Source organism: Pleurodeles waltl, chromosome 2_1 (assembly GCF_031143425.1).
Source record: "Pleurodeles waltl isolate 20211129_DDA chromosome 2_1, aPleWal1.hap1.20221129, whole genome shotgun sequence".
NCBI lineage: Eukaryota > Metazoa > Chordata > Amphibia > Caudata > Salamandridae > Pleurodeles > Pleurodeles waltl.
In genome coordinates this window covers 778,879,948-778,904,211 of record NC_090438.1, presented here as the reverse complement: position 1 = coordinate 778,904,211, position 24,264 = coordinate 778,879,948, and the positions used below count along the sequence as shown (strand labels likewise).

The 24,264-nt window shown below is 44.5% G+C and overlaps 1 protein-coding gene across 3 annotated transcripts in view; it reads right to left on the bottom strand.

The window, feature by feature from the left end:
• KIF13A (kinesin family member 13A) overlaps positions 1–24,264 on the bottom strand; it is a 733,240-nt gene that overhangs the window by 234,940 nt on the left and 474,036 nt on the right. For all 3 annotated transcript variants that reach the window (XM_069218350.1, XM_069218331.1, XM_069218342.1), the window contains 2 exons: positions 15,495–15,657; positions 14,667–14,807 (listed from right to left, as the gene is read on the bottom strand). In XM_069218350.1, the coding sequence (XP_069074451.1) occupies positions 14,667–14,807; positions 15,495–15,657 (304 nt within the window). The remainder of the gene's footprint in view (positions 1–14,666; positions 14,808–15,494; positions 15,658–24,264) is intronic.

Genomic DNA, 24,264 nt, shown 5'->3' with positions numbered 1-24,264 from the left:
TTCCTGTAATGTTGGAGGGCGGGTTCTCAGGAAATTATTTTACCCCTTTTCTTTACTCAGCTACTGCAGGGCATTATTTAGGTTAAATTTCAGTGCCATTATTTGGTGTTTTCCATCTGCTGCTTGCCTTGGGCGGTTGGCTTGTCGCTCTTCATAGGGTGGCTTAAGGTTTTCCTCAGAAGGACTGCCAAAGAGACCCAGTTGCTTGCCATGAGATCTGCACCAGTGTTTTGCTGGACTGTATCCAAGAAGAGGCTCACACTTTCTTCTTGCCTCTCTTGATATACCGTTAGACCACTTTATTTTCTTGACAGACTCAAGTTGTTGCTGGCAGCCCAGAAGATTTATCGTTTGCCTGGTTGGTTGTGCAACCCTAGCTGTACAGCTCAGGATGGTGTAGTTGCTGGCCAAGGTAGGATAACACATAACTTATCTAAGTCCTGGAAGTGTGCCACCAACACCCAGATCTAATCCAGGGTGTCATCCTGAAGCAGGAGATGTGTGTGTAGAACACAGGTGAGCCTGTGCTGAGTCTCCTGTTTAATGTCCGCAGACCCAGGTGGCTTAAAAAGGAGACCAGGGCGACTCCATGTTTGTATATTCTTTGTGACTGCCTAATGATCGTGGGTATGACTCTTAAATTGGTTTAACCAGGGACAGTCCACCGTGTATGCAAAGAGTTCCATCACTGCTTGGTAGGAAGCTGGCTATCTATGTAGTGAGTCAAATGAAAGGGAGCACTCTGCAAACAGTCCAGGAGACCCTTATTGGCTTACAGGGGTTAAAATAATAATCCCAAATGATCTCTTGTCTGGTAGTGTTGGCAAGCGGTGGAGACTTATCAGAGGGTAGTGCTAAGCATCTGCTAAACACACAGACAGTAAATGAGACACACTCAAGAAGTAACTCAAGATCAATGTAGAAAAATAACAGATTTTTATCTTAGACACCAAGATCTTCAAGATCAGGTAAGTACTTTTTGAGATAGCGATATTTCAACATTTAGAAAATATAGCGGTCAGATTTGAGGCATGAGCCTTGATGAGGGTAAATTTATCCTATGGAGAAAAAGTGTACTGCACAGGATCACTGGCAACTGACTTACAGGATTGTTCTTCTGGACTTGAGGGAAGCAGGGGCCATGGTCCTTAGAACCACCAGCAGTTTCGAGTCACCTGCTCTGGTGTGCCCGGGTTCAGCAGCACCTGGAAGAAAAGGGCTGCAAGTGGGGACTGGGTGACCAATCCGGCTCAAACCAAAGGAGGGCTCGGTTCTTGGATTCTCTGGGGGAAGGGGCACCGTCATTTGTCTCAGACTCAGGCTGTGGGGCTTGGGTGCAGAGGTGTTTTGTACAGTGGGTCCCTGGCATTAGAGGCTCTCACTTCTTGGGGTTGACCTGGTGATGGGGGAGAGAACAAGACAGCAGGGCCACTCTCTGTATTGGCCCCAGGACACTAAACAAGCCTTGGTGCATGGGGTACTCCAAGTATTGGTTCTGGGAGGCTCTAGGCAGGTTCAGTGTCTCAAAGACAGGCTAAGGCGACAGGGCTGCACTCCTGGACACTTGGGATCCTCTTCCTGATGAGATGCTCCCTCAATGGACCTGATGGTCAGCAACATGAAGAACTGGCCAGTCGCAGGTGATGTCTGCTGATGCAGGGAAGTGGCTCCTCCACTCCAGGGGAGATGCTGACTGGGGGGACTAAGTACAGGCAGTCCTCCAAGGTTCTGGGTAGATACAAGGCTGCAGGGTGAGACAGGTCTTTGCAATTGTCGGGACAGAAGCAGGCTGGCAGGGTTTAGCACCAAGGCCTCAGCTACTCCACAGTTCTGGTGTCTTCTGCTCTTTGTCCTTCTCTTTGTAGTCAAGCGAAATCACAAGTTCTGGTGTCAGGGGGCCACCTAAATGCTTAATCTAGGAGCGTTTAGGGGAGTGTAGAGTAGTAGCCAATGGGCTACTCACCCCTGGGGGACTACACCCCATATGACCACTTCCTGTGGGGAATAGCATAACCCTGTTCCAGAACTCCTAATTCCACCAAAAACAAGATAGCGGAACCCTTCCTTCGTTCGTTTAGCACATCAGGCAGCCCACCTTAGGGGTGTGACTAGCCTAGTAGTGCAACATACCTACTTGCATAGCTAATTTCCTGCCTCCCTGGTGCCAGACGGGCCTCATGGCAGGGGATGCCATTTCTCAGGTCTGGGGAAAGCCAGAGTTGCATACCAAAGGGCAGCAGAGGATTTGAAGCCACCAGCCCAGATGTGCCAATTTACTAGCAATTCTGCTGGAAGAGGTGATAACACCTTCCTCCGGTGCAGGCATCGTTTCTGACCTCAAAGAGCACGGGCTCTCACCTCCAGGGGTCAGAAGTTCATTTGTGGTGGCAGGCTGGTTGATACCAGTCAGCCAGCACACTAGAAGACTAGCAGGTTTCAGGGGGCATATCTAAGGTGCCCTCTGGGTGCATTGCCATAATAAATCCCATACTGGCTTCAGCATGGATGTATTAAGATGGGGTGTTTGATACCAAACACCATAGGTTTCAGTGAAACCATTATGTAGCTGGGTAGCTCGTAATGATCAGTGTCCAGTACATACCTTAAGATGGCTTCCCTGTCCACTTGCAATATCTAGTAATAGAACTAGACATCACAGGGAAATATCTGCTTATGCAGATATGTCCTCACGTAAAATATATTCCACCCTGACTTGAGGCTTTAAGGCCTTCTGGAGGGGTGGCTTATATATATTATATGTAGTGACATTGGCATGGCACACAATGAGTGTGCCATGTTGTGTTTTCACTCATGGTTTGCATCATGACATGCATGTAATTTTTATTAGGTTCTTTAGGGTAGCATAACACATGCCACAGCCCTTAGGGACCCTCTTTAGTACTGATGCCCTAAAGAGCATAAAGAACAGGGGTACCTTTTACATGGGACGTACAGGGGTGCTAAAGTGTTTGCCAGATAGGCTTCATGCCTATCCCTTTCAAGTAATGAAGTTCCTGGAACATCTCTAGTTGCCCTTCCTGAGCTGATATGAATCACATGCCCCACACCGAGCCCATCCCATCACCGGGTCTAAGCCACTGTTCTGCTCTGAAAGCAGTTTTCTTATTTCATTAAGGTCAAGCACTGACAGGGCAGCTGCAGGCAGGCTAATGCAAATTAGCTTCCAGGAGCTTAAGGCAGGGAAAAATAATTTTCTGAAGTTACTTTATCTACATAATTATTAAAAGTGAATAAATATTAAAAATGGTTGCTGAACCAGAGTTATCAGAATTACTATTTTAATCTGTATTCTATATATCTAATCGTATCTAATCTATGGGTTTGTAGAGCACATGGCTTACCCCAATGCGTTTTCCCTGCACTAAGTAGGGAGAAGGTTGGCAAAAGCAGCAGTAGAATAACCAGGTTTTAAGCATTTTATGATATTCCAAGTAGGGAGTACACCGACAAAGTTTCAAAGGGAAAAGGACCTGCCACCATGACTATATCAATAAAATGCGGTATAATGGCAAGGTGCACAATACTAGAGACAAAAGAGTCTCTGTAGGATCATATAATTGCACCCAAGAGCTCAAGTATCTGGGACCGAGGTCTTGCTGGGCCTTGTGCATAAACCAAAGGGCTTTAAACAGAATGTGCTTGGACACGGGCAACAAATGAAGAGCATGTAAAGAAGTAGGTACTGAAGACGATTTTGGAGCATGACAAAGTAAACGACTGGTAGCATTCTGCACAATCTGAAGCGTATTCAGCAATTTTTTTCCGCAAAGTAGAGAATATTACCACAGTCTAACATTGAAATGATCTAGGCCTGTACAATAGTGCATTGTGCAGACATACGAAGGAGCCAGATAATTGTCCTGATGCATTTGAGAAGACCATAACATTATTGATTGAATTGATATACCGGTCGATTTCTCACCACTTGAATGGGCCGACGCCCTAAATCATCAGGCCACCAACTAGGACCCCAAAGAGGAGTATGATTTCCCACCAATAGAACCTGTACTTTATTTCTGTTCAGTTTAAGATATTTGTTCTTCTTCCATCCGGCTACTTCCAAAAGGCAAAGGCTAAGACTGGATGGCCTAGACTCATCAGTTTTATGTAGAGACCTGACAATTTGTGTGTCATCAGCATATGAAAAATAAGAGTTAAAACCATGTGACTTTATGATATTGGCCAAGTGCCGAACGTAAATATTGAACAGGGTAAGGCTCAAAGTAGAGCCCTGTCGTAATCCACATCGTAACTATAGAACATTGGATGCCTGAGACTTGCAAAACACCTGGAACGAGCAATCCTTTAGAAAGGAACTGAACCAGGCTAGAGCTTTATCCCAAATCCCAAAGGCAGCTAGTCTATCGAATAAAACTGGATGAGACACATTGTCAAATGCCGCACTGAGGTCTAGCACGATCAAGGCGGCCGTACCTCCCCTGTCTAGCTTAGATCTCAAATTCTCTACTGCACCACATAATGTGGTTTCGGTGCTTAACCCAGGGCAGAAGCCAGACAGACGCATGCAGCAAATCATGAGCATCCAGGAATAAAGACAGTTGATGGTTGATGTGCTTCCCTAGGATCTTAGCCAGATGGGTAGAAGCAATGTCAGCTGATAATTTGCCAAGTCCGTGGAATTCCAAGTAGATTTCGTTAACTGAGGGGAAACCATAGCTTGTTTTCATGCTAATGGAACCTGACCTTCCATCAAAGAAGCATTTAGTATCTCAAGTAGGTAAGGAGTAAGATGCGGGCCAATCTTCCTCATAATGTTAGGTGGAAGGGGATCAAAAAGAGCTCTTTAGAAGAGATCTGAGCGTTGTCGATTTTATCCATGTAAAAAACTGGCTGTGCAGACCAACATGCTTTACTGTAGACCCCAGAGGCAGCTTTAAGTGTTGCTTTAAACTCCAGATTGCAGGATTTAGGTCAAGTACGTTCTGATCATTTACAGCTTTTCTTTAAGTCCAACAGCAAGTCATTGAATCAAGGAGCAGGAATGCATGGGGACTTGCTGAACCTGGTCTTAAGTGTAAAGCCCTGTCCACAGAGTGGCAGATAAAAGTATCCACTGCAATGGAGTCCTCCTCTAGAGGGCCTGAAAGTTCTGGTTACTTTTCTTGCAGTAAGAGCAGAAGACTACAGTGTTTAATTTGGACCAGGGCTTAAAGACTGTTGACTGCCCAGAAGCAAAAAAAGAGCAAGCCCACCAAGGTGAACTTCCATGGGGACCATAAAATGATCGAAGTGGCACAGGGGGTTTGTACTGTAAGTGAGAATAAGTTGGAAAAGACCCGCTCCAGAATATGCCCGGTGTTGTGTGTGGGGCTTGTACTAAAAGTGAGAGGTAGAGCGCTGAGAACAAGATGGCTGCCTAATATTCTCCTGGCAATAACTTCAGACAGGGAGAAAGGAAAACCCACTTGTTCCACTTTTAAGTACCATGCACCTTCCCTTGTGGGCTACAGGGCCAACATACTGTGACTTATTACAAAAAAAGGAAAGCTTCATAGCATAAGTGCAAAATGAAACGTATGTGGATTGATCACCGGGGGATGTGACTGCAATATCACTGCTTTTATCAGTTGATGTGTACAATGTTCTTTGTGCTTTCTTTTGTACATGTAAAACAAAATAAAGTGGCTAAAAAAAAACAGCAAGTGTTTTCCTCTGACAAAAGGGTTATTTTAACAGGTAAGGATACAGGTTTAAACTGGAACAATCAGGCTACATTGGTTGCCATGAAGCCAGGTTGTCCTTGTCACACTAGCGGATGGCATAATAAGTGCCACACTCCAGGGGCGACTTTTACCTTTCCATGCCATGGGTATAAATTATTCACCATATACTAGGACCTTACAGGAGAGTTAAACATGACAATTAGGAATTAGCCTATTTTTACATGTGGTAGGGGTCCAGAGAACAACCACTGAGCACTAGACAGCAGTGCCCTAATGTGCAGTCTAAAAGGCAGCAATAACATTTAGTAATCAATGGGGATGATCACACAAAAAACGAAATTTTCCCAGTCACCTAGACCAGGACAACAGATCCCTCCTAATGTCTGTCAGAAGAGATGGGGGGCTAATTCTCCTGGAACAAGTACACAATTTTGAATGCAATCTTTATGTTAATTATCGTAAGTAGTCCTTCATCCATTGAAAAGGGTAGATTTCTTTAGGAGTCTTAAGATGCCGCAATCTGTTATAAGGACGGCTTCCCATCCCGCAAGACGCCCTTTCACCATGATAATTCTCCCCTCTTTGTCAGATTTGAGGTCTTCTAGAGAGAAGCCTAAGGAAGTGTGGAAAAAAGGGCCACACCGTTATGTCAGGCCGCTGAAGATTTATACGATAGGACAGTCTTTATGGCGCAACCTATGTTCCTCCCCCTGTTTGAGGTGTGTCTCCTGTAAGGCTTGTGTCGTTGGTCTAACAGATATTTCCGTAATTTACTAAGTTTGGCTGGCGAATTAAGGCTTTTATTGTTCCACGATAGTGTGATGATCACCATGAGGATTCAATTAGTGCATGGCCTGCTACTTTTCTCAGCATCTTAGTGTCCAGCACAAGGAGCATATCTTCCTCCCTATTCAGCAGTAGCCACTGTGCCTTTCCCCTATCACCTCCCATTATCCCCCTTTGTTCTTCATGGAGGGGCATTTCTCACGTCGTAGTACCCAATAACAAGAAACTTAAAAAGTATATACACAAAAAATATAATATTTGGACAACATGTCTCCAAATATGTAGGTTCATGTTAAGTACATCTTGCATGACGGGTGTGTGGTCAAGAGCTGCTAATGCAAATCATTACAAGGTGTTTGTGTTCGAGGTGTGTTAAAGCTTCTCATACATACCTCAGGAACAAATTCCTACCATCGTATGACCAAGTGAGATATACTAAGTTCAGCGTTTCCCCATTCAGAGGAGAGAGGGAAGCAGACTACAGCTGTAAGCAGTGCAAGATTTGTTAATGAGATGAGCTGACAGGCTCTGTCAGTGAACATTGGCTCCTTGGTGTGAGAAGGCTGCTCAGGAGTGAGAGGATGAAAAATCTTTAGGTTTTCAATGTTTCCTCTGGGGTTTAGCCTGTCTCTGCGATTGCCACTGGTTCCTCCCTACACTTTTTGATTGACTTGTGGGTGGGAGTACTTGCGCTTCCCCCCTTTAATTGATCAATTGGGATTGGCAGGTCCAGATCACTGCTGCTGCTTGTATATCGGTGACAGTGAGTTTTGCTGTAGTATTCAAACGGCAAGCCAAATGGGTACGTCCACCTGTAAATCATGTGTTCCTGTCTCAGTTTGTCTGTGACAGGTGTTAGTTGTTGCCTATGAGCCTGTGTTGTTGGGGCTAAATATTGGAAGAGAGAGCATATGGTGCCCTGAAATGTGATGTCTCATTGGTATGGGCGGAGAAACACATTAGGGTGGTTCTGTTTGAAAAGGGACATGGAGGAGGGTATCCTGGCCCTTCAGGACATACAACTTTATTATTTTGCAGCACACCTGCAACATGCTGCCCGGTGGCTGACAAGACACTGACAACTGGAGAAAAAAAAGGTCCTACAAGGTATAATGGGGTGACACACTACTGCACCTATTAATGAGAGGGGGTCAGGAGGACACCTATTTGGTACATCACACTGTCCAGGTCGGGGAAATGGTGGTAAAAAGGTATTACGTAGGGTCCACCTCGACAGGGAATTACACATATGGGATGTTGAACCCTTTTGCTCTATTGATCTCAACATGTCCATGGAGAGGTGGAGGGAGGGTTGGTGATTCAGAAGGTAATTTGTACCCAGGAGAGGTCTTTCTCATTTTCCAGGAGGCGCAGGACACATTTAATGTAGGACAGGGTCATTCCCTACAGTATGCCAAATTAGTAAACATAGTGAAGGAAATATGGTGCATACATCCGGCGGCCCCATCAACTTCTCAGACACATGGGGGTGTTGCTCAGATGATCGGGGGATGGCAGTCACTTCATCACTCTGTTCTATAAAGCCCTTCCAGGGCACATGATGGTACAAAGTGAGAACAGAATGGGCGACAGATCTAGGGGAGTCAGACTGGGGTGATGCATGCAGCATGGTGAAAACGGAATCCTGCAATAACCAATTTCATTTAATACACTTCGATTACATATACTGCACGTACATAACACCATCCCAGCTAAATAGTATTGACCCCAACAGGGTAGCATGGGGTGCATGTTGTACAGAAGAGGGTGCCAGGTTTCTACGTCTGGCATGGACTGATTATCAGAAGCTTCTGGTAATACGTTTTACTCTAAGTTGAGGGAACTGCCTTAATCGGGATCCCTGTGACACCTGGGGAATGGGTCCTGGGCATGGTAGTGAAGCCGAGGGTACACAAGATTTCAGATAAGGTCCTGCAGTTAGTGCTGCTTCTTGCTAAGCACAGAATAGCTACTGAGTGGATTGGATCCCAGACTCCAAGTGAGGACTTATGGGTCAGGGATATTCTGGAGTGAGGAGCAGCAGAGGAACCACTCCTGAGACTCTCACACTGATGACAGCGTTGCAGAGGACTTGTCAGTCTGGAGGGCAATGTTTTACTCTTTTAATGAGCATAAAGAGTCAGACATGGAATCAGATCTGGGAGACCCATAGATGTGATGGTACACAGAGCACTACTGTATAGAGGAGATGTCATTACCAAGTGAGGTTCTGGGTCATGCGTGATGTTATTCCCTCTGTGAAGGTTCTGGCTGTAAATCTACTAAGACGCATGATCTGGTACTTACACTCGTTTACATGCACTCTGTGTTGTTTTTGTACACGTTAAATTTTAAAAAATTACGTTTTTTTTAAAAACAAATAAGTAAGGGAGAACATACCTTTCTGGATGCAAATTAATTGTGTCCTTTTCGTTGACACCAAATACAGAATTGTTGCCATTTAAGAAAGTAACATGTCCTTGTCGATGGACATGTTGTCTCCTTCAGGATTTCTATACAAGCTGGGTCCAGATTCAGAAGGCCATATTGTCTGACCTCAGGAGCCGTGAAGCCAAATTCAATGAGGGAAGGGTAGGGTGTTGAATTTGACCTTGAAGTCTCATTAGCAATTCCAGTCTGCATGGCAACCTCTTGTCTGGTTTTATGGACATTTGCTACAAATCAAAGTACCACAATTTTCTTGGCCAATCTAGAACTATCAGTATCATTTTCAATGTAAACCTTCAAGTTTTGTTGGTATTAATGCAATTGTTGTAAAAGCAAAAGAACTCAATCATTTGACCTAAAGTGCATCCACTAAAGATCGCTGTTCTGGAAGTCTGGAGTAAAATCTCAACATTTTTTGCCCTCTACTGTTGAAAAAAGGTCCAGTGAGAAGTTCCACATTCTAGAAAATTTCCATTAGAACCTTATTGTGAGACTTCGTAGTGTCTGCTTAGAAATTCTGTTTGAACAGGTGCAGAAAACTGGCCTGGTGTGTGGTGGGTAACTGAAGTACTTACACCTTATACCAGGTCCAGGTATCCCCTATCAGTGTAGTGTAGGCAGTGTCTAGAAGCCAGGCTCTCTAGAAGTAGCTGTAGATGAGCAGTCAAGGCTCATCTAGGAGACATGCAAAGCTCATGCAATTTCACTGTTGTCACTCACAGCACTTACACCCATGGAAGAAAACACTCAGTGTTACAAAAATAAAGGTACTTTATTACAGTAACACAATACCAAAAAATACTGTAGAGGCATGCTACCTTAATAGGTAAGTAAACACAATATATATACACTAGCAATTAGAGATAGGCATAAGAAATGGTTAGAAAACAGTGTAAAACACAATAGGCGACAGTGACCCTAGGGGGAGCCCAAACCATATACAAAAAAAAATGGAATGCGAATATGGAACTCTCACCAAGGTAAGTGGATGGTGTAGAGGGGAGCTGGGGTACCCGAAAACCACAGAGGTAAGTGCCACAACACCCACCAGCGAACAGGAAGGAAGGGGTAAATCAGAGGATTTTCCCCAAACCACCCACAAAGAAGAAAAGGAAGAAAAGAAGACACCCAGACAAGCCTGCAAGAAACCAGCGATCGATTATTGGAGGAGAAGACTTGTGGAGAGAGGGGACCAAGTCCAGAAGGCACAACATAGTCCAGTGGGGGCAGGAGCCCCTACCCATCACACTAAAGATGCAGGAGTTGGTCGACGATGAAGAACAGGTCAGCACTGAAGCCCAGAAGCCTGAGGAGAGTTCCTGATGGATGCAGAAGGTGTCCCATGCTGCAAGAAAGAGTGCAGACGGGTGTCGGTGAAGGAGATTTCCACCAACCAGCCTTGGCAAAGGCAAACTCGCTGTTGGTGGAGAAGAGGTGCTGCTAGGAACCAGCAAAGCCCAGGAGGACTGAACACAGGAGGGGGCATCACAGGAGACCTTCAGCGTTTCAGACCATCCACAGGAGCAGAGGCAGCACCCACAGGAGTCCCACAGGACGAGGACACATTAAGTAAAAAAAAAAATACTTTTTGCTTCAACATGTGAGGGATTGCCTTGCTGATAATGTCAGAGTTAGTCTGCCTTACAAACTATTTTCTCTTTTTATCTCCACTGGTCCTTTAAGCACTGCTGAAGACCTCTCATATGTAATATTGCATCTGGAACAATGTTTATGGAATAGGTCATATATCCTAGAATTTAGGCTATATTTCTCGCAGGTGGTGGATTGTTTGTCGTGAGGACATAACATATGTTCCTGATAGAAGAAATGTTCTCCTCTAAACAATACAGTCTCTTTTTATGATGACTTGAGTGAACTTAGCTCCATGCACAAGAGCATAATGTGAAAAACAGGTTATTTTGGCCCCACAGAACCCCGCCCAGTACATAAATGAGGTAGTGCCTATACTTCTGGGGTTACTAACAGGGAGCAGTGGTGATCCACACTATTGTTCATGAATGATTTACATATTCAAGATCACTGGAAAAAGAATATGTATTTCAACATATTTATTTAAAAAAGTAATTTTAAAATACTGAGATCTAGTGCACATAATCTTGGTAACATCACAGAAGATAATAAAAAGCAGGTAAGCTTTTAAGTAACAGTGAAAACAGGGGGAAATTATAACAATTTATAGCCATTACACCCTCAGCATGCTATCTCTAAGCGCTATACTAGTTGTAGTAGATGAATAATTAAGTCTGAGTTTCGGAGGTGGCGTGCATACCTGGACATCAGGGTTTGTTACCTGTTTGGAATAGCTTGTCAACTATTGCATCTATGCAAGAACACAATCCTGGCACCAGTTCATGAAGGCAGAAAGGAATGCTTTGCAAATCCTCGGAGTCTTGCTGGAGGCTTCTTCGGCTTTTTTTGGGAAGCATTTTATTAGCATTTTGTGTAGCATCACTTTTTGGCTGTCATATCTATTACATCTTATTTGTGCATAAACAGCGTAGGACTATGAAGAACATAATTATAGTCACAGGAGCGTGTGGTTCCGTTTGAGTAAACCTTAACTATGTTTAACTATAATTAACCAGTCATGTGATGTCTATTACTAATGAGGATGGAGCGTCACCAATTTGATACATCCCCATCCCTTCCAGATAGCATCTGTATTGAACCTAACAGGGTACAACGTCTGTCCTGAATGCTGCTGGGAAGTGTCAGTGTATGGATCTAGAGGGGTGAGGAGGTATGTCTTGGTAGTTGAGCGTGCAATGTCAACCACCCTCCCCCTCCTGTGGTGCAAATCCAGAAGCAGTACCTCCCAGGCCGCCGCTATGGGGTGTTTAAGCAGGCCACGTACTTCCTCCCTTTTCAGTGCCACTGCCTCTGTACATCCCCACTTAAGCGTCCCTGCATGCCGGTGTGCTACTCCAGGGAAGTGCTGGAGGCTTCTTCTGTTGAGATTCAATATGGTGCTGTGCTTATCTGGATCTGCGCCGGTGACCTGGGCAAGTTTTTCTCCTAACTATGTGGTCAAATGGTAGTCTGTATATATTCACATCATATAGATCAGTGGGTGTACTAATAAGGTAAAACTATGTCAATATAGACCACATTATTTGTGATATGGTTGCTATATGACCTAGAAAAAGGCACCTGTCCCAGACTAATGTTGCACTGGAGGTTTTGTTGAGGTCTGAACCTGAATGACTTGAAACTTTTACAGCTCTTGGAAAGATAGGCAGAGACAACATTGCGTCAAAGGCAGATATGTTGATTATTCTGCATAATTTGATGAAAATGGCAGACGCAAATGGCAGCTTCCTATGTCAAAGATGGCATCCGTCATGGTCTAAGATGACGACCTCCATTACCTAGGATGGATTTGGGCAAAAAAGTAAACAAGCTAGACAGGATAACTAAAATGGAGTCTATAGCTCAAATGGAACCTGACCTGTATTTGTTTCATAATCTAAAACAAAAAAATCTTAAAAGCAAGTGATTAAACTAATAGAAATATCCAGGGAAATAGTGATAAGATTTAGGACATTCCTGGAATTATTTCTAAGCTAAATGGTCACTAAGTTATCACTGAATGCACTTTTGACTGATCTCGCCTATCAGACATATTCATTATACATTTACAGAATAGAAACTGCCAGAAATGTGCATTTGATTAAATATCAATTCATCACCTATTACACGTCGAATAACACAGCTTTAAACTGAAATGACAAAAAAAGGATCTGTGCTAGAAGACATGATCTTTGCAAAACTACCTTCTGTTGACTGCATGCTTTCAAGTAGCCAAATGTCTAAGTAAGGATAAATGAATATTCCCCTTCTTTTTAGGTGAGCCCCAACTACAGCCATTCATTTTGAAAACAAGTGGCGCAGTATAAATTAATATTCCCCTTCTTTTTAGGTGAGCGCCAACTACAGCCATGCATTTTTAAAACAAGTGGCGCAGATTTTAGGCCGAATGGGAGCACTGCGTATTGATAATACTGGTTTCCTACCAGAAATATTCTGTGGGAGCGAGCTGCAGGAATGTGGAAATATGAGTCCTGTAGGTCTATTGTGCATATGCATTCTTTTTCTCCCAAATGCAGGTAAATTTGATGAAGTGCTAACATTCAATATTTTGTTTGATAAACTTGATTGTGTATGGGTCTAAATTCTCTTTTTGGTCCTTTTTCATTGTTAGAAAACACCTGCAGTATTCTCCTAGACCTTTTTCATCTGAAGGAACAGGTTTGATAGCTCCTTTCTTTAACAGGATAGATGTTTCTTTTCGGAGTACAAATAGTTGATGCTTTGCAGTTGGTTTTGGTGGGATCGGTGGAGGGATGATTTTGAAATGTAGAAGATAACCATGATCTACAATATTTAGCACCCATTTGTTTCTTGTGATTAAAGTCCACTCTGTCATATGCAAGGATACAGTTACCCAACTCGGTTTTTTGGGGGGGATGGGGGGGAGTGTTAAGTTGTCTCTAGCTTGTGCCAGATAATTGCCTACCTCTAGGAGACCAAGAGCTCCACTGGGTTGTATTCCTTTTAGATGTTACGCTTTGGTATGGGATTCTGTTGTTGCAGACTGAAAGACCAGCAAGGGGTTTGAGCCTTATGGTGTTAAAATCTATGATCTCTTAATCAGCACTGTGGTTGTAAGAATTTCTTCTGTTTCTCGAGTCCAACTGTTTTCAATGTCTCTCTGCCTCATTTCCCATATTTTGAATATCTTCCTCTGTGTGGTGGCTAAACCAAGAAATCCCCGAAAAAGGTAGAATCATAATTTTCAATTGTGCTTCTGGCTTTGGAATTGTTAAAGATAGCCATGAAGATCGTCTTATGGTAATGCCATGGCAATAAGCGTATTGATCAGTCAATTCAGTAGAATTACTGCAGCACTAATTATTTGGTTGGCCACCAACAAACCTTCTGGCAACAATCCAGTATAATCCTGCTGACGATGTTGTAGTAGGTCTTCAATGAAGGACACATTCTTTCACATGTTTCCAACACCGATGTCTCGGCTGGCTTCAACACCCGAAATCACTCAACTGATGACCCAACAGAGTTAAGACAGTCCACCTTATTCGAATGGACAGTCAGAAGTGTTATTTTCCTATTCGGGATTGCTAGGAAAACCTCAGAGGTCCCGGACAAAACAAAATATAAAAATGACCACTCACAACCTGGGGAAAAAACCTCCAGGGTACTACTGTCGTTTATTTTTTTGTTTAAAAAAAAAAAAACTCTTTTGGGAGCTTGTTTTTGGAAAATAAAAGAAGACTGGTTTGAGTCCACGTGAAATATGACAGACGCTCACCAGAATGTGCCTTCAGAGAATTTGTTATAATGGCAAATGCTCTCAAGTCAAAGAGATCTCTGCATGATTGGCAGAGATCGCTTAATACTATCGGTGGATGTCAAGCCACTGTGGTGGAGAAAAAAACCTCCATCACCCTGACAGACAGCAGGACTCCAGAGAAGGTATAAAGCAGGCCTCAAAGCCATCAATGCCAGACTAGGGAAAGCAAGCAAAAATTTGAAAAAAAGATCTGTGAGAGAATAGAACGAGAGATTAAGAATATTATTTTGTACTTCATTATCAAGAAATAAAAGAACATATGTTTATATATTGTGTTTTAATCCCAAACTATGAAGAAAGGCAAGATTCCAGTTCATTATTAGTTCTCCTCTCACCTCAGAAGTCTTCTCTTTCCACTCCTGATACAGATCCCGCATGTCAATCAGTTTGTTCTCCAGCTTCTCAATTGTCCACACTTGGGTGCATTTACATTTTCTTCTCACTTGAATGGCTGGTTCACTTACAATTGCTCCCCTCTAAGAAAAAGAATTAGGCAAAAGAAAGCAAATCACCCAAAATATTCTGTACATCGGGCAGGGCATTTACATCTGGGCAGGTATGATGGCAGGTAGTGAACTTCCTCTTTCTAAGAAAAAAACAGACCACTAAATTACCTAGTTCAAACAATGCCTATTCAGTCCATTGCGTTGTTATTATTTGTTCTTTTTATTGAAAAAACACAAGACCCAATCATATTCCAGAATACTTCACAGAAAACTCGAAAATGGAGATGAACAAGTTCAGAAGAATAACAGAGAAATTGTTTATTATACACATAAGGAGAAACAAAAAAAGGAACAATATGTCACAGCCAGGGAATGAGAATGGTTTGTAGAGGTAACTAACTGCTGCAGGATCTGCTAAGGTTAATTTAATTCATATTTGAATAAAATGGCATACTAATTTGATTTTGTCGCATGGAAGGTGAGGGGGAACGAGGTTGTTCTTGCATCGGGTAAGTTAAACAAAACAACTAAGCCGAAAGCCCTGAAAAAACAGGAAAGCACTTGATGACTGCAGAAAACAGTCAAGCCTTCAAAGGTTCACAGAAGTATAGGAAATGTAATTATAATAATCGTACATTTGAAGGCACGCTATGAAGCTGCACTTATCCCAGCTGAGAAGGATGCTGGAAGGGGAAAATTGTATTCTCCACTGCTTACCTTCCGGTTGGCGCTGAGGTTCGCTGCAGGGATCTGAAGCGTGACTTGGTAGTCAGTTTGCTTGCTCATCTCTTCAGCAAGAAAGTTGGCTTCTCTCACCAAGGTATTGGCTCGCACAATCTGTTCTCTAAGTTTTGCCAGGCTCTGCCGAAACAATTCATCCCTGTCGTGCAGTAGGCAAAATGAAAAATATAGGACAATCTATTTTTATTATTGGCAAGTGGCACTCGCAGAGGCGAAGACTGAAAATGAAAACGGGCTACTGTCAACATCGATAGGGCCCAGCAATCTCCTGCAATATAACCACACATTTCTGTGTCAAAGTCTTTGGGAAATAAGAAAGGGAGATGCATGACATTTGTCTGCAGAAGATAACCCCCTTTTCTGCGCCTACAGAAAAAGTAGGAGTATTAATCTGACCCATTTTACACATTTAATCCACCATCTGGAGCACCACATGGAGGAGCACAAGTTGAACGTGCAACCCACACGAAGGTTTGTGACTCCCCCAAAAAATATAACATTTGGGTGTCACTGCCATCTCAACAACAGTTGCGCCACTCTCCTAGGAAGACCCTTGTTCCAAGAGTTATCATTAAGCTTAAAACTGCAGAAAATCTGACATTTCTGCAGACTTTTTACAGCTTTAAATTTTTTCTTGAATCACTAAAACATCTCCGCTCACACGAAGATCCACATCTTGAAGGTGGTTCAACTGCAAGCATCTGTGCATTAATTATGCAAAAAAGCCATGTATTGTCAAGGTTAGAAGGGCTCATTTACATAGTAAACATCAAAGATAATTTGACACTGACAAAAGAAGCTAAACTACTTTAATTTGTAACGGTAAAACGCACCCTAGGTGCTGCATGATTAAAACAATTCAGATACACCAAATATTGACAACTGAAAATTGATTAGTCAAGTTCTTATCCACTAAGCAGATTAGTTAGTATCTATTATTTTTTTCAAAAACTGCTACTTACTAAGAAGCCCAACGGGAAGACCCATTATTTTCAAGCAAATGTAGTGTCTCTGACCACAGTTATTCTAGCATGCAGCAAATTGGGGGAAGCAATCACCAGTAAGCTGCAGATTTAATGGCATAGTTAACTTTTAAGATTGATGAAGTGGATGCTGCCAGTTCTAACTGGGTTAGTGCATAATATTTATGGTGATATTTGGATTTATATTAAAATATTAGGATACAGTAAACTTTTTTTTATTCTTTATACTTAAAGTATTATCTTGCTTTAAAAAAATAAGAGACCTCTTCTTTTACTGTATTTTTCAACAGAAAATGTAATTTAAGGAGGACAGAATGAATGCAGGCCTGGTGTTACCATCAATCAATCAATCAATCAATCATGGTATTTATAAAGCGCGCTATGTACCCGTCAGGGTTTCGAGGCGCTGAGGGGGGGGGGGCGCTGCTGGATTAGCGGTCGAAGAGCCAGGTCTTGAGGAGCCTTCTGAATGTGAGGAGGTCCTGGGTCTGGCGAAGAGATGTGGGGAGAGAGTTCCAGGTCTTGGCGGCGAGGAAGGAGAAGGATCTGCCGCCGGATGTCTTGCGCTGGATTCGGGGTACGATGGCGAGGGCGAGGTTGGCGGATCGGAGTTGACGTGTTGGTGTGTAGAAGTTGAGTCTGGTGTTGAGGTAGGAGGGTCCGGTGTTGTGAAGTGCCTTGTGAGCGTGGGTCAGGAGTTTGAAGGTTATCCTCTTGTCTACCGGGAGCCAGTGGAGTTCCTTTAGGTGAGGGGAGATGTGACTTCGGCAAGGTATGTTGAGGATCAGTCGGGCGGAGGCATTTTGGATACGTTGGAGACGTTTGATGTCTTTGGTTGGTATGCCTGTGTAGAGTCTGTGTACCATCAATCACTTTGTGCTAGAGCCTGGTTTTTATATTATAGTATTCACTGCATAAGATGCAGGAAAAAACTGGATGAATTATATGGTAAATATTGACCATTTAATCACCTTGAATACAATGAAAATGATCAGAAATTGACCGGTAACTGTAAAATGTAATTGCTGACAATGGTAATGGACGAATTTTCCATGTTCTGGTATTTTGTATGTACTAAAGATTTCTCATCATTTTGTATCTGAGAACATTTCCTACAACAGACACTCACAAAATGACCTATGATTACTATAAAAACGGAAACCCAAGATATTCTTGCACCATTATAGCTGTTAATGACGATCAGAGTACATGCAAGAACACAGACAGTTGTAACATAAAGAACTCATCTTTCCAAGAGATGTTCTCAAGGAAATCCTAGCATCAGAAAAGTTTCTTCGTGTTAACTAAGACATGTGAAAAAGCAGTCTAAGAAAATGCAAACTATCATAAAATCAAGCACAAAAATGCATTATGGTACTGAAGAATGTCATTATATGGTATCGGGAACCCCTCGCAAATCAAAAGTACAAACAAGCACTGGCAAAGCCAATAGGTCTTGACTATACAAGGGCTATGGGCTTTGGCAGTGTGTTTTTGCTATGTTATATGCTAGTGTGGCTGCTGTTCAGCATGGCTAAAAGTTAGTGCCGTGGAGTGTCGTAGAACAGAGTGGGGGAGTGTTGTAGAGTGGAGAAGGGGGAGTAGAGTGTTGTAGATTTGAATGGAGGACAGTAGCGTTCAATGGTTCAGGGGCAGAGAGCGCTTTGGCGTGGAGTGGAATGGGTTGACTGGACTCAGGTAGTGGGGATGATTGGAGTACAGTGGGGTCGTTTGGATTGGAGTAGAGTTGCTTGAATTGAGTGGATTGGATTCAACTAGGGTGGATTGAAATTATGGTGAAGGGAAGTGGGGTGGATTGGTGTGGGGTGATTTGATTGGACTTAAGTGGTAGGACTCGGGTGGGGTGGATTGGGGTGGTTCTGAGTGGGGTGAATTTGAGTGGGGTGGATTAGATTGGACTGGAGTGGGATGGATTAGATTAATTTGATTGGAGAGGGGCAGACTGGACTGGAGTGGATCGTGGAATGGATTAAACTGGAGTTGAGTGGAAAGATTGAAGTGGATGGGGCGCATTGGACTAGGTAGAGTGGGGTGGATTGGACTAGACTGGAGTGAGAGGGGTGGACTGGAATACGGTGGGTTGGAATGGGGTTTACTGGATTGAATTGGGGTGGGTGGACTGTGGAGGGGTGGATTGGATTGGGTGGGGTGGATTAGATTGGGGTGGGTTAGGTTGGACTGCACTGAGGTGTGGTGGATCGGACTGGAGTAGATTGGACTGGAGTGTTGGGGTGGATTGGAATGGAGTGGGGCGCAACTGAGTGGGTTGGAATGGATTAGGGTGGACTGCACTGGAGGGGATTGGATTGAGGTGGACTGGATTGGGGAGGGGTGGATTGGAGTAGAATGGATTTAAAAAATATATATATTTTTAGTGTGGGGTGGATCGATTGAGTAGGGTGGATCGTGGCGGATTGCACTGGATTGAGTGAGATGAATTGGAATGGAGTGGGGTGGAGTGGACTGGAGTGGATTGGATCGGACTGAGTGGGGTGGATTGGACAGTGGAGGATTTAATTGGTGTGGGTTGGATTGGAGCGAAGTGGATTGGATTGATATGGGATGGGTTGGATTGGTGTGAATGAGTGGGTTGGATTAAGGTGGTTTGGAGTGGGGTGGATGGACAGGACTGGGGTGGATTAAGGTGGACTGTATTGGACTGGAGTGGGGTGGGTTACGATGAACAGGACTGGAGTGGGATGGACTTAAGTGGATTGGAGTGGAGGGAACTGGGTTTGTTTGGATTGGATTGTTGTGAACTTGGTAGAGTGGAGTGAATTAGAGTAAAGTGGGTGGATTGAAACAGAGGGGAGAGGAATGGATTAGAGATGGGAGGAATGGATTAGAGTGGGGTGGATTGGAGTAGAGCGGGGTGAGGTGGATTGGAATGGAGTGTATTAAAATGGGGTGGACTGTGGTGGACTAGATTGGAATGGGTCGATAGGGTGGGTGGGTTGGCTTGGGCTGGACTGTGGTGTGGTAGGGTGAATTGGGGTGAGGTTGAATGCACTGACGTGGGTGGATTGGATTGGAGTGGATTGAGATTAATTGAGTAGGGTGAATTGGATTGGAGTGGGGTGAGAGGAATGTAGTGAGGTGAACTGGATTGACTGGGGTGGACTGAATAGAGTGGGATGAATTGAATTGGGGTGGAGTTGACTGAATTGGTGTGGGGTGGATTGAACTGAATGGAGTGCTCTGGACTGGGGTGAGGGGGATTGGATTGGGGAAGGGTGGGGCAGACTGGGGTAGGGTGGGGCAGACTGGAGTGGGGTGGATTGGACTGGATTGAGATTAATTGTATTAGAGTGGGGTGGATTAGACTGGTGTGGAGTGTGGAAGATTGGATTAATGTGGAGTTGGGTGGACTGGATTTGAGTGCCCTTGATTAAGGTGGTGTGGGATGGAGTGGGGTGGACTGGAGTAGGGTGGGGTGGATTAAGGTGAACTGGATTGGACTGGGGTGGATTAAGGTGGATTGGTTTGAAGTGGGATGGACTGGTTGAGGTGAGTAGATTGGAGTGGGTGGTTTGGGTTAGAGTGGATGGTTTGGGTTAGAGTGGGTGGATTGGGTTATACTGGATTGGATTCGAGTGGGGAGGGTTGACTGGAATGGGGTGGAGTGGAGTGGGGTGGGGTGGGGTGGGTTAGAGCGCCAGGGGTTGAACTGGTGTGGGGTGTGTTGAATAGGAGGAGCAGGGTGGGTTGGACTGGAGTGGGATGGACTGTGGTGAATTGGAGTGGGTAGATTGAATGGATTGGAGCAGGGTAGATTGGATTGGGATACACTGGAGTGGGGTGAATTAAGATGGAGTAGGGAGGACAGGATTGGAGCGGGCAGTCTGGAGTGGGTCAGATTGTTTTGGATTGGAGTGAGGCAGACAGTTTTAGATTTGAGTGTGGCAGATTGCTTTGGATTGGAGTGAGGCAGCTTGGAGGGGGCAGATTGTTTTGGATTAGAGTGGGGCAGACTGTTGTGGATTTGAGTGGTGCAGATTGTTTTGCAGTTCACTGGGGCAGACTGTTTTGGACTGGAGTGGGGCATATATTGCTTTATATTGGAGTGGGCCAGATTGCTTTGGATTGGAGTGGGGCAGAATGCTTTGGATTGGAGTGGGGCAGATTGCTTTGGATTGGAGTGGGGCAGATTGCTTTGGATTGGAGTGGGGCAGATTGCTTTGGATTGGAGTGGAGAAGCTTGGGGGGGGCAGATTGTTTTGGATTGTAGTTGGGCAGATTGCTTTGTATCGGAGTGGGGCAGAATGCTTTGTATTGGAGTAGGGCAGATTGCTTTGGATTGGAGTAGGGCAGATTGCTTTGGATTGGAGTAGGGGGAGATTGTTTAGGAATGGAGTAGGGGGAGATTGTTTTGGATTGGAGTAGGGGGAGATTGTTTTGGATTGGAGTAGGGGAAGATTGTTTTGGACTAGTGTAGGGGCAGATTGTTTGGACTGGAGTGGAACAGATATTTCTGGAATGGAGTGAAGTACATTGGTTTGGATTGGAATGGGCAGATTGTTTCGGATAGGAGTGCGGCAGATTTTGGATTGCAGTGGGCAGATTGTTTTGGATTGGAGTAGGGCAAATTGAAGTAAGGCAGATTGTTTTCATTTGTACTAGGACAGACTGTGGTGGATTTGAGTGCCGAAGATTGTTTTAGATTGGAGTGAGGGCAGATTGCTTTGGATTGGAGTGGGGCAGATTGTTTTGGACTAGAGTGGGGCAGATTGTTTTGGACTAGAGTGGGGCAGATTGTTTTGGACTAGAGTGGGGCAGATTGTTTTGGACTAGAGTGGGGCAGATAGTTTTGGACTAGAGTGGGGCAGATAGTTTTGGACTAGAGTGGGGCAGATAGTTTTGGACTAGAGTGGGGCAGATAGTTTTGGACTAGAGTGGGGCAGATAGTTTTGGACTAGAGTGGGGCAGATAGTTTTGGACTAGAGTGGGGCAGATAGTTTTGGACTAGAGTGGGGCAGATAGTTTTGGACTAGAGTGGGGCAGATAGTTTTGGACTAGAGTGGGGCAGATAGTTTTGGACTAGAGTGGGGCAGATAGTTTTGGACTAGAGTGGGGCAGATAGTTTTGGACTAGAGTGGGGCAGATAGTTTTGGACTAGAGTGGGGCAGATAGTTTTGGACTAGAGTGGGGCAGATAGTTTTGGACTAGAGTGGGGCAGATAGTTTTGGACTAGAGTGGGGCAGATAGTTTTGGACTAGAGTGGGGCAGATAGTTTTGGACTAGAGTGGGGCAGATAGTTTTGGACTAGAGTGGGGCAGATAGTTTTGGACTAGAGTGGGGCAGATAGTTTTGGACTAGAGTGGGGCAGATAGTTTTGGACTAGAGTGGGGCAGATAGTTTTGGACTAGAGTGGGGCAGATAGTTTTGGACTAGAGTGGGGCAGATAGTTTTGGACTAGAGTGGGGCAGATAGTTTTGGACTAGAGTGGGGCAGATAGTTTTGGACTAGAGTGGGGCAGATAGTTTTGGACTAGAGTGGGGCAGATAGTTTTGGACTAGAGTGGGGCAGATAGTTTTGGACTAGAGCGGGGCAGATAGTTTTGGACTAGAGCGGGGCAGATAGTTTTGGACTAGAGCGGGGCAGATAGTTTTGGACTAGAGTGGGGCAGATTGCTTTGAATTGGAGTGGGGTAGCTTGGAGTGGGACAGACTGTTTTGCATTGGAGTGCGGCAGATTGTTTTGCATTGGAGTGGGGCAGATTGTTTTGCATTGGAGTGGGGCAGATTGCGTTGGCTTGGAGTGGGGCAGAGTGATTTGGCTTGGAGTGGGGCAGAGTGATTTGGCTTGGAGTGGGGCAGAGTGATTTGGCTTGGAGTGGGGCAGGTTACTTCGGACTGGAGTGGGGCAGGTTACTTCAGACTGGAGTGGGGCAGGTTACTTGGGACTGGAGTGGGGCAGGTTACTTGGGACTGGAGTGGGGCAGGTTACTTGGGACTGGAGTGGGGCAGGTTACTTGGGACTGAAGTGGGGCAGATTATTTTGGCTTGGAGTGGGGGACATTGCTTTGGATTGAAGTGGGCAGATTATTTTGGATTCAAGTTGGGCAGATTGTTTTGGATTGGGGTGGGGCAGATTGTTTAGGATTGGGGTGGGGCAGATTCTTTTGGATTGGGGTGGGGCAATCTGGGGTGGGGCATATTGTTTGGGTTGGAGTGGGGAGGCTGTGTTGGACTGAAGTGGGTCAGAGTGTTTTGGAATGGAGTACGGTAGAATGTCTGGGACTGGAGTGGGACAGATTGTTTTGGATTGGAGTGGGATTGTGTGGAGTGGGGTGGAATGGATTGGACTGAAGTGTGGTGGATTGGATTGGAGTGGAGCAGATTGTTTGAGATTGGAGTAGGGCAGATTGTTTCGGATTGGAGTGTGGCAGATTGTTCTAGATAAGAGTGAGATAGATTGTTATGGATTGGGGTGGGCATACTTGAGTGGGCAGACTATTTTGGATTGGAGTAGGGCAGATTGGAGTAGGGCAGATTGTTTTGGATTGGAGTGGGCAGATTGTTTTGGATTGGAGTGAGCAGATTGTTTTGGATTGGAGTGGGTCGGATTGGATTGTACTGGGTCAGATTTCGGTGGGACAGATTGTTTTGGACCGGAGTTGGACAGATTGTTTTGGACTGGAGTGGGGCAGATTGTTTTGGACTGGAGTGAGGTAGACTGGAGCGGGGCACATTGTTTTGGATTACAGTTAAGCAGATTGTTTTGGATTGGAATGAGCCAGTTTGCTTTGGCCCAGTCCAAATCTTCACTTTTACTAAATGTAAGTAAACCCTAACGTAGACCCAAGGCAGCCCCATGGGCCGGGTGCAGTGTATTTAAAAGGCAGGACATGTATGGGTGTGTTTTACATATCCTGATAGTGAAATACTGCTAAAATCAGCTTTCACTATTGCAAGGCCTATCTCTGCCATAGGTTAACATGGGGATTGCCTTGAAGTATCTTAAGTGTAATTCCCCATTGGGAGTAGATAGAGATATGGAGTTTGGGGGCTCTGAACTCACAATTAAAAAATACATCTTTTAATGAAATTGGTTTTTAAATTGTAAGTTTGAAAACGCCACTTTTAGAAAGTGGGCATTTTCTTGCTTAACCATTCTGTGCCTCTGCCTGGCTGTGGAATACACGTCTGGGTCAGGATGACAGTTGGGATGTTTGTGAATTCACTTTAGACAGTCACAAAAAGAGAGCTGAGGTGTGCCCTGCATATCCTGATGGGTCTTCCTGGGCTAGAGGAAGGAGTTGCTGACACTTGCACCTGAATAAGGCTGTGCCTGTCCTTACACAAAGCAGTCTCAAGCCCTCTGGAGTGTGTCTGGGATCAGGGCTGGAAAGGCAGGGTCTTGTGCACTACAAAGACTTTCCATTTAAGTTTGCCTACTTCAAAGGCAGAATTTAGTATAAGTATTGGACCTCTGGGACCACAACTTCAGAACTCTTCTCGACCGAGGACATTCTGCAGGGAGAAGAGATGGATGCTGGAGAAGAGCTGGCACTCTGCCTGTTGCTTTGCTGTCAAATGTCTAGTGCCTGGGCTCTTCTGCTGAGAGTCCTGACTTGCCAAGTGGTGCCAAATCTAGTCCCTGGGCCCTTGGAAGTGGAAGCTGGTGACCTGAAGAAAAGTCCATGTACCAAGCCGTAGTGGCAGAAAAATCAATGCAGTGCCTGTGCCGTGGCTGAAAAATAGACATCATCTGTCTCACAGTTGCGGATTCAACATATTTCC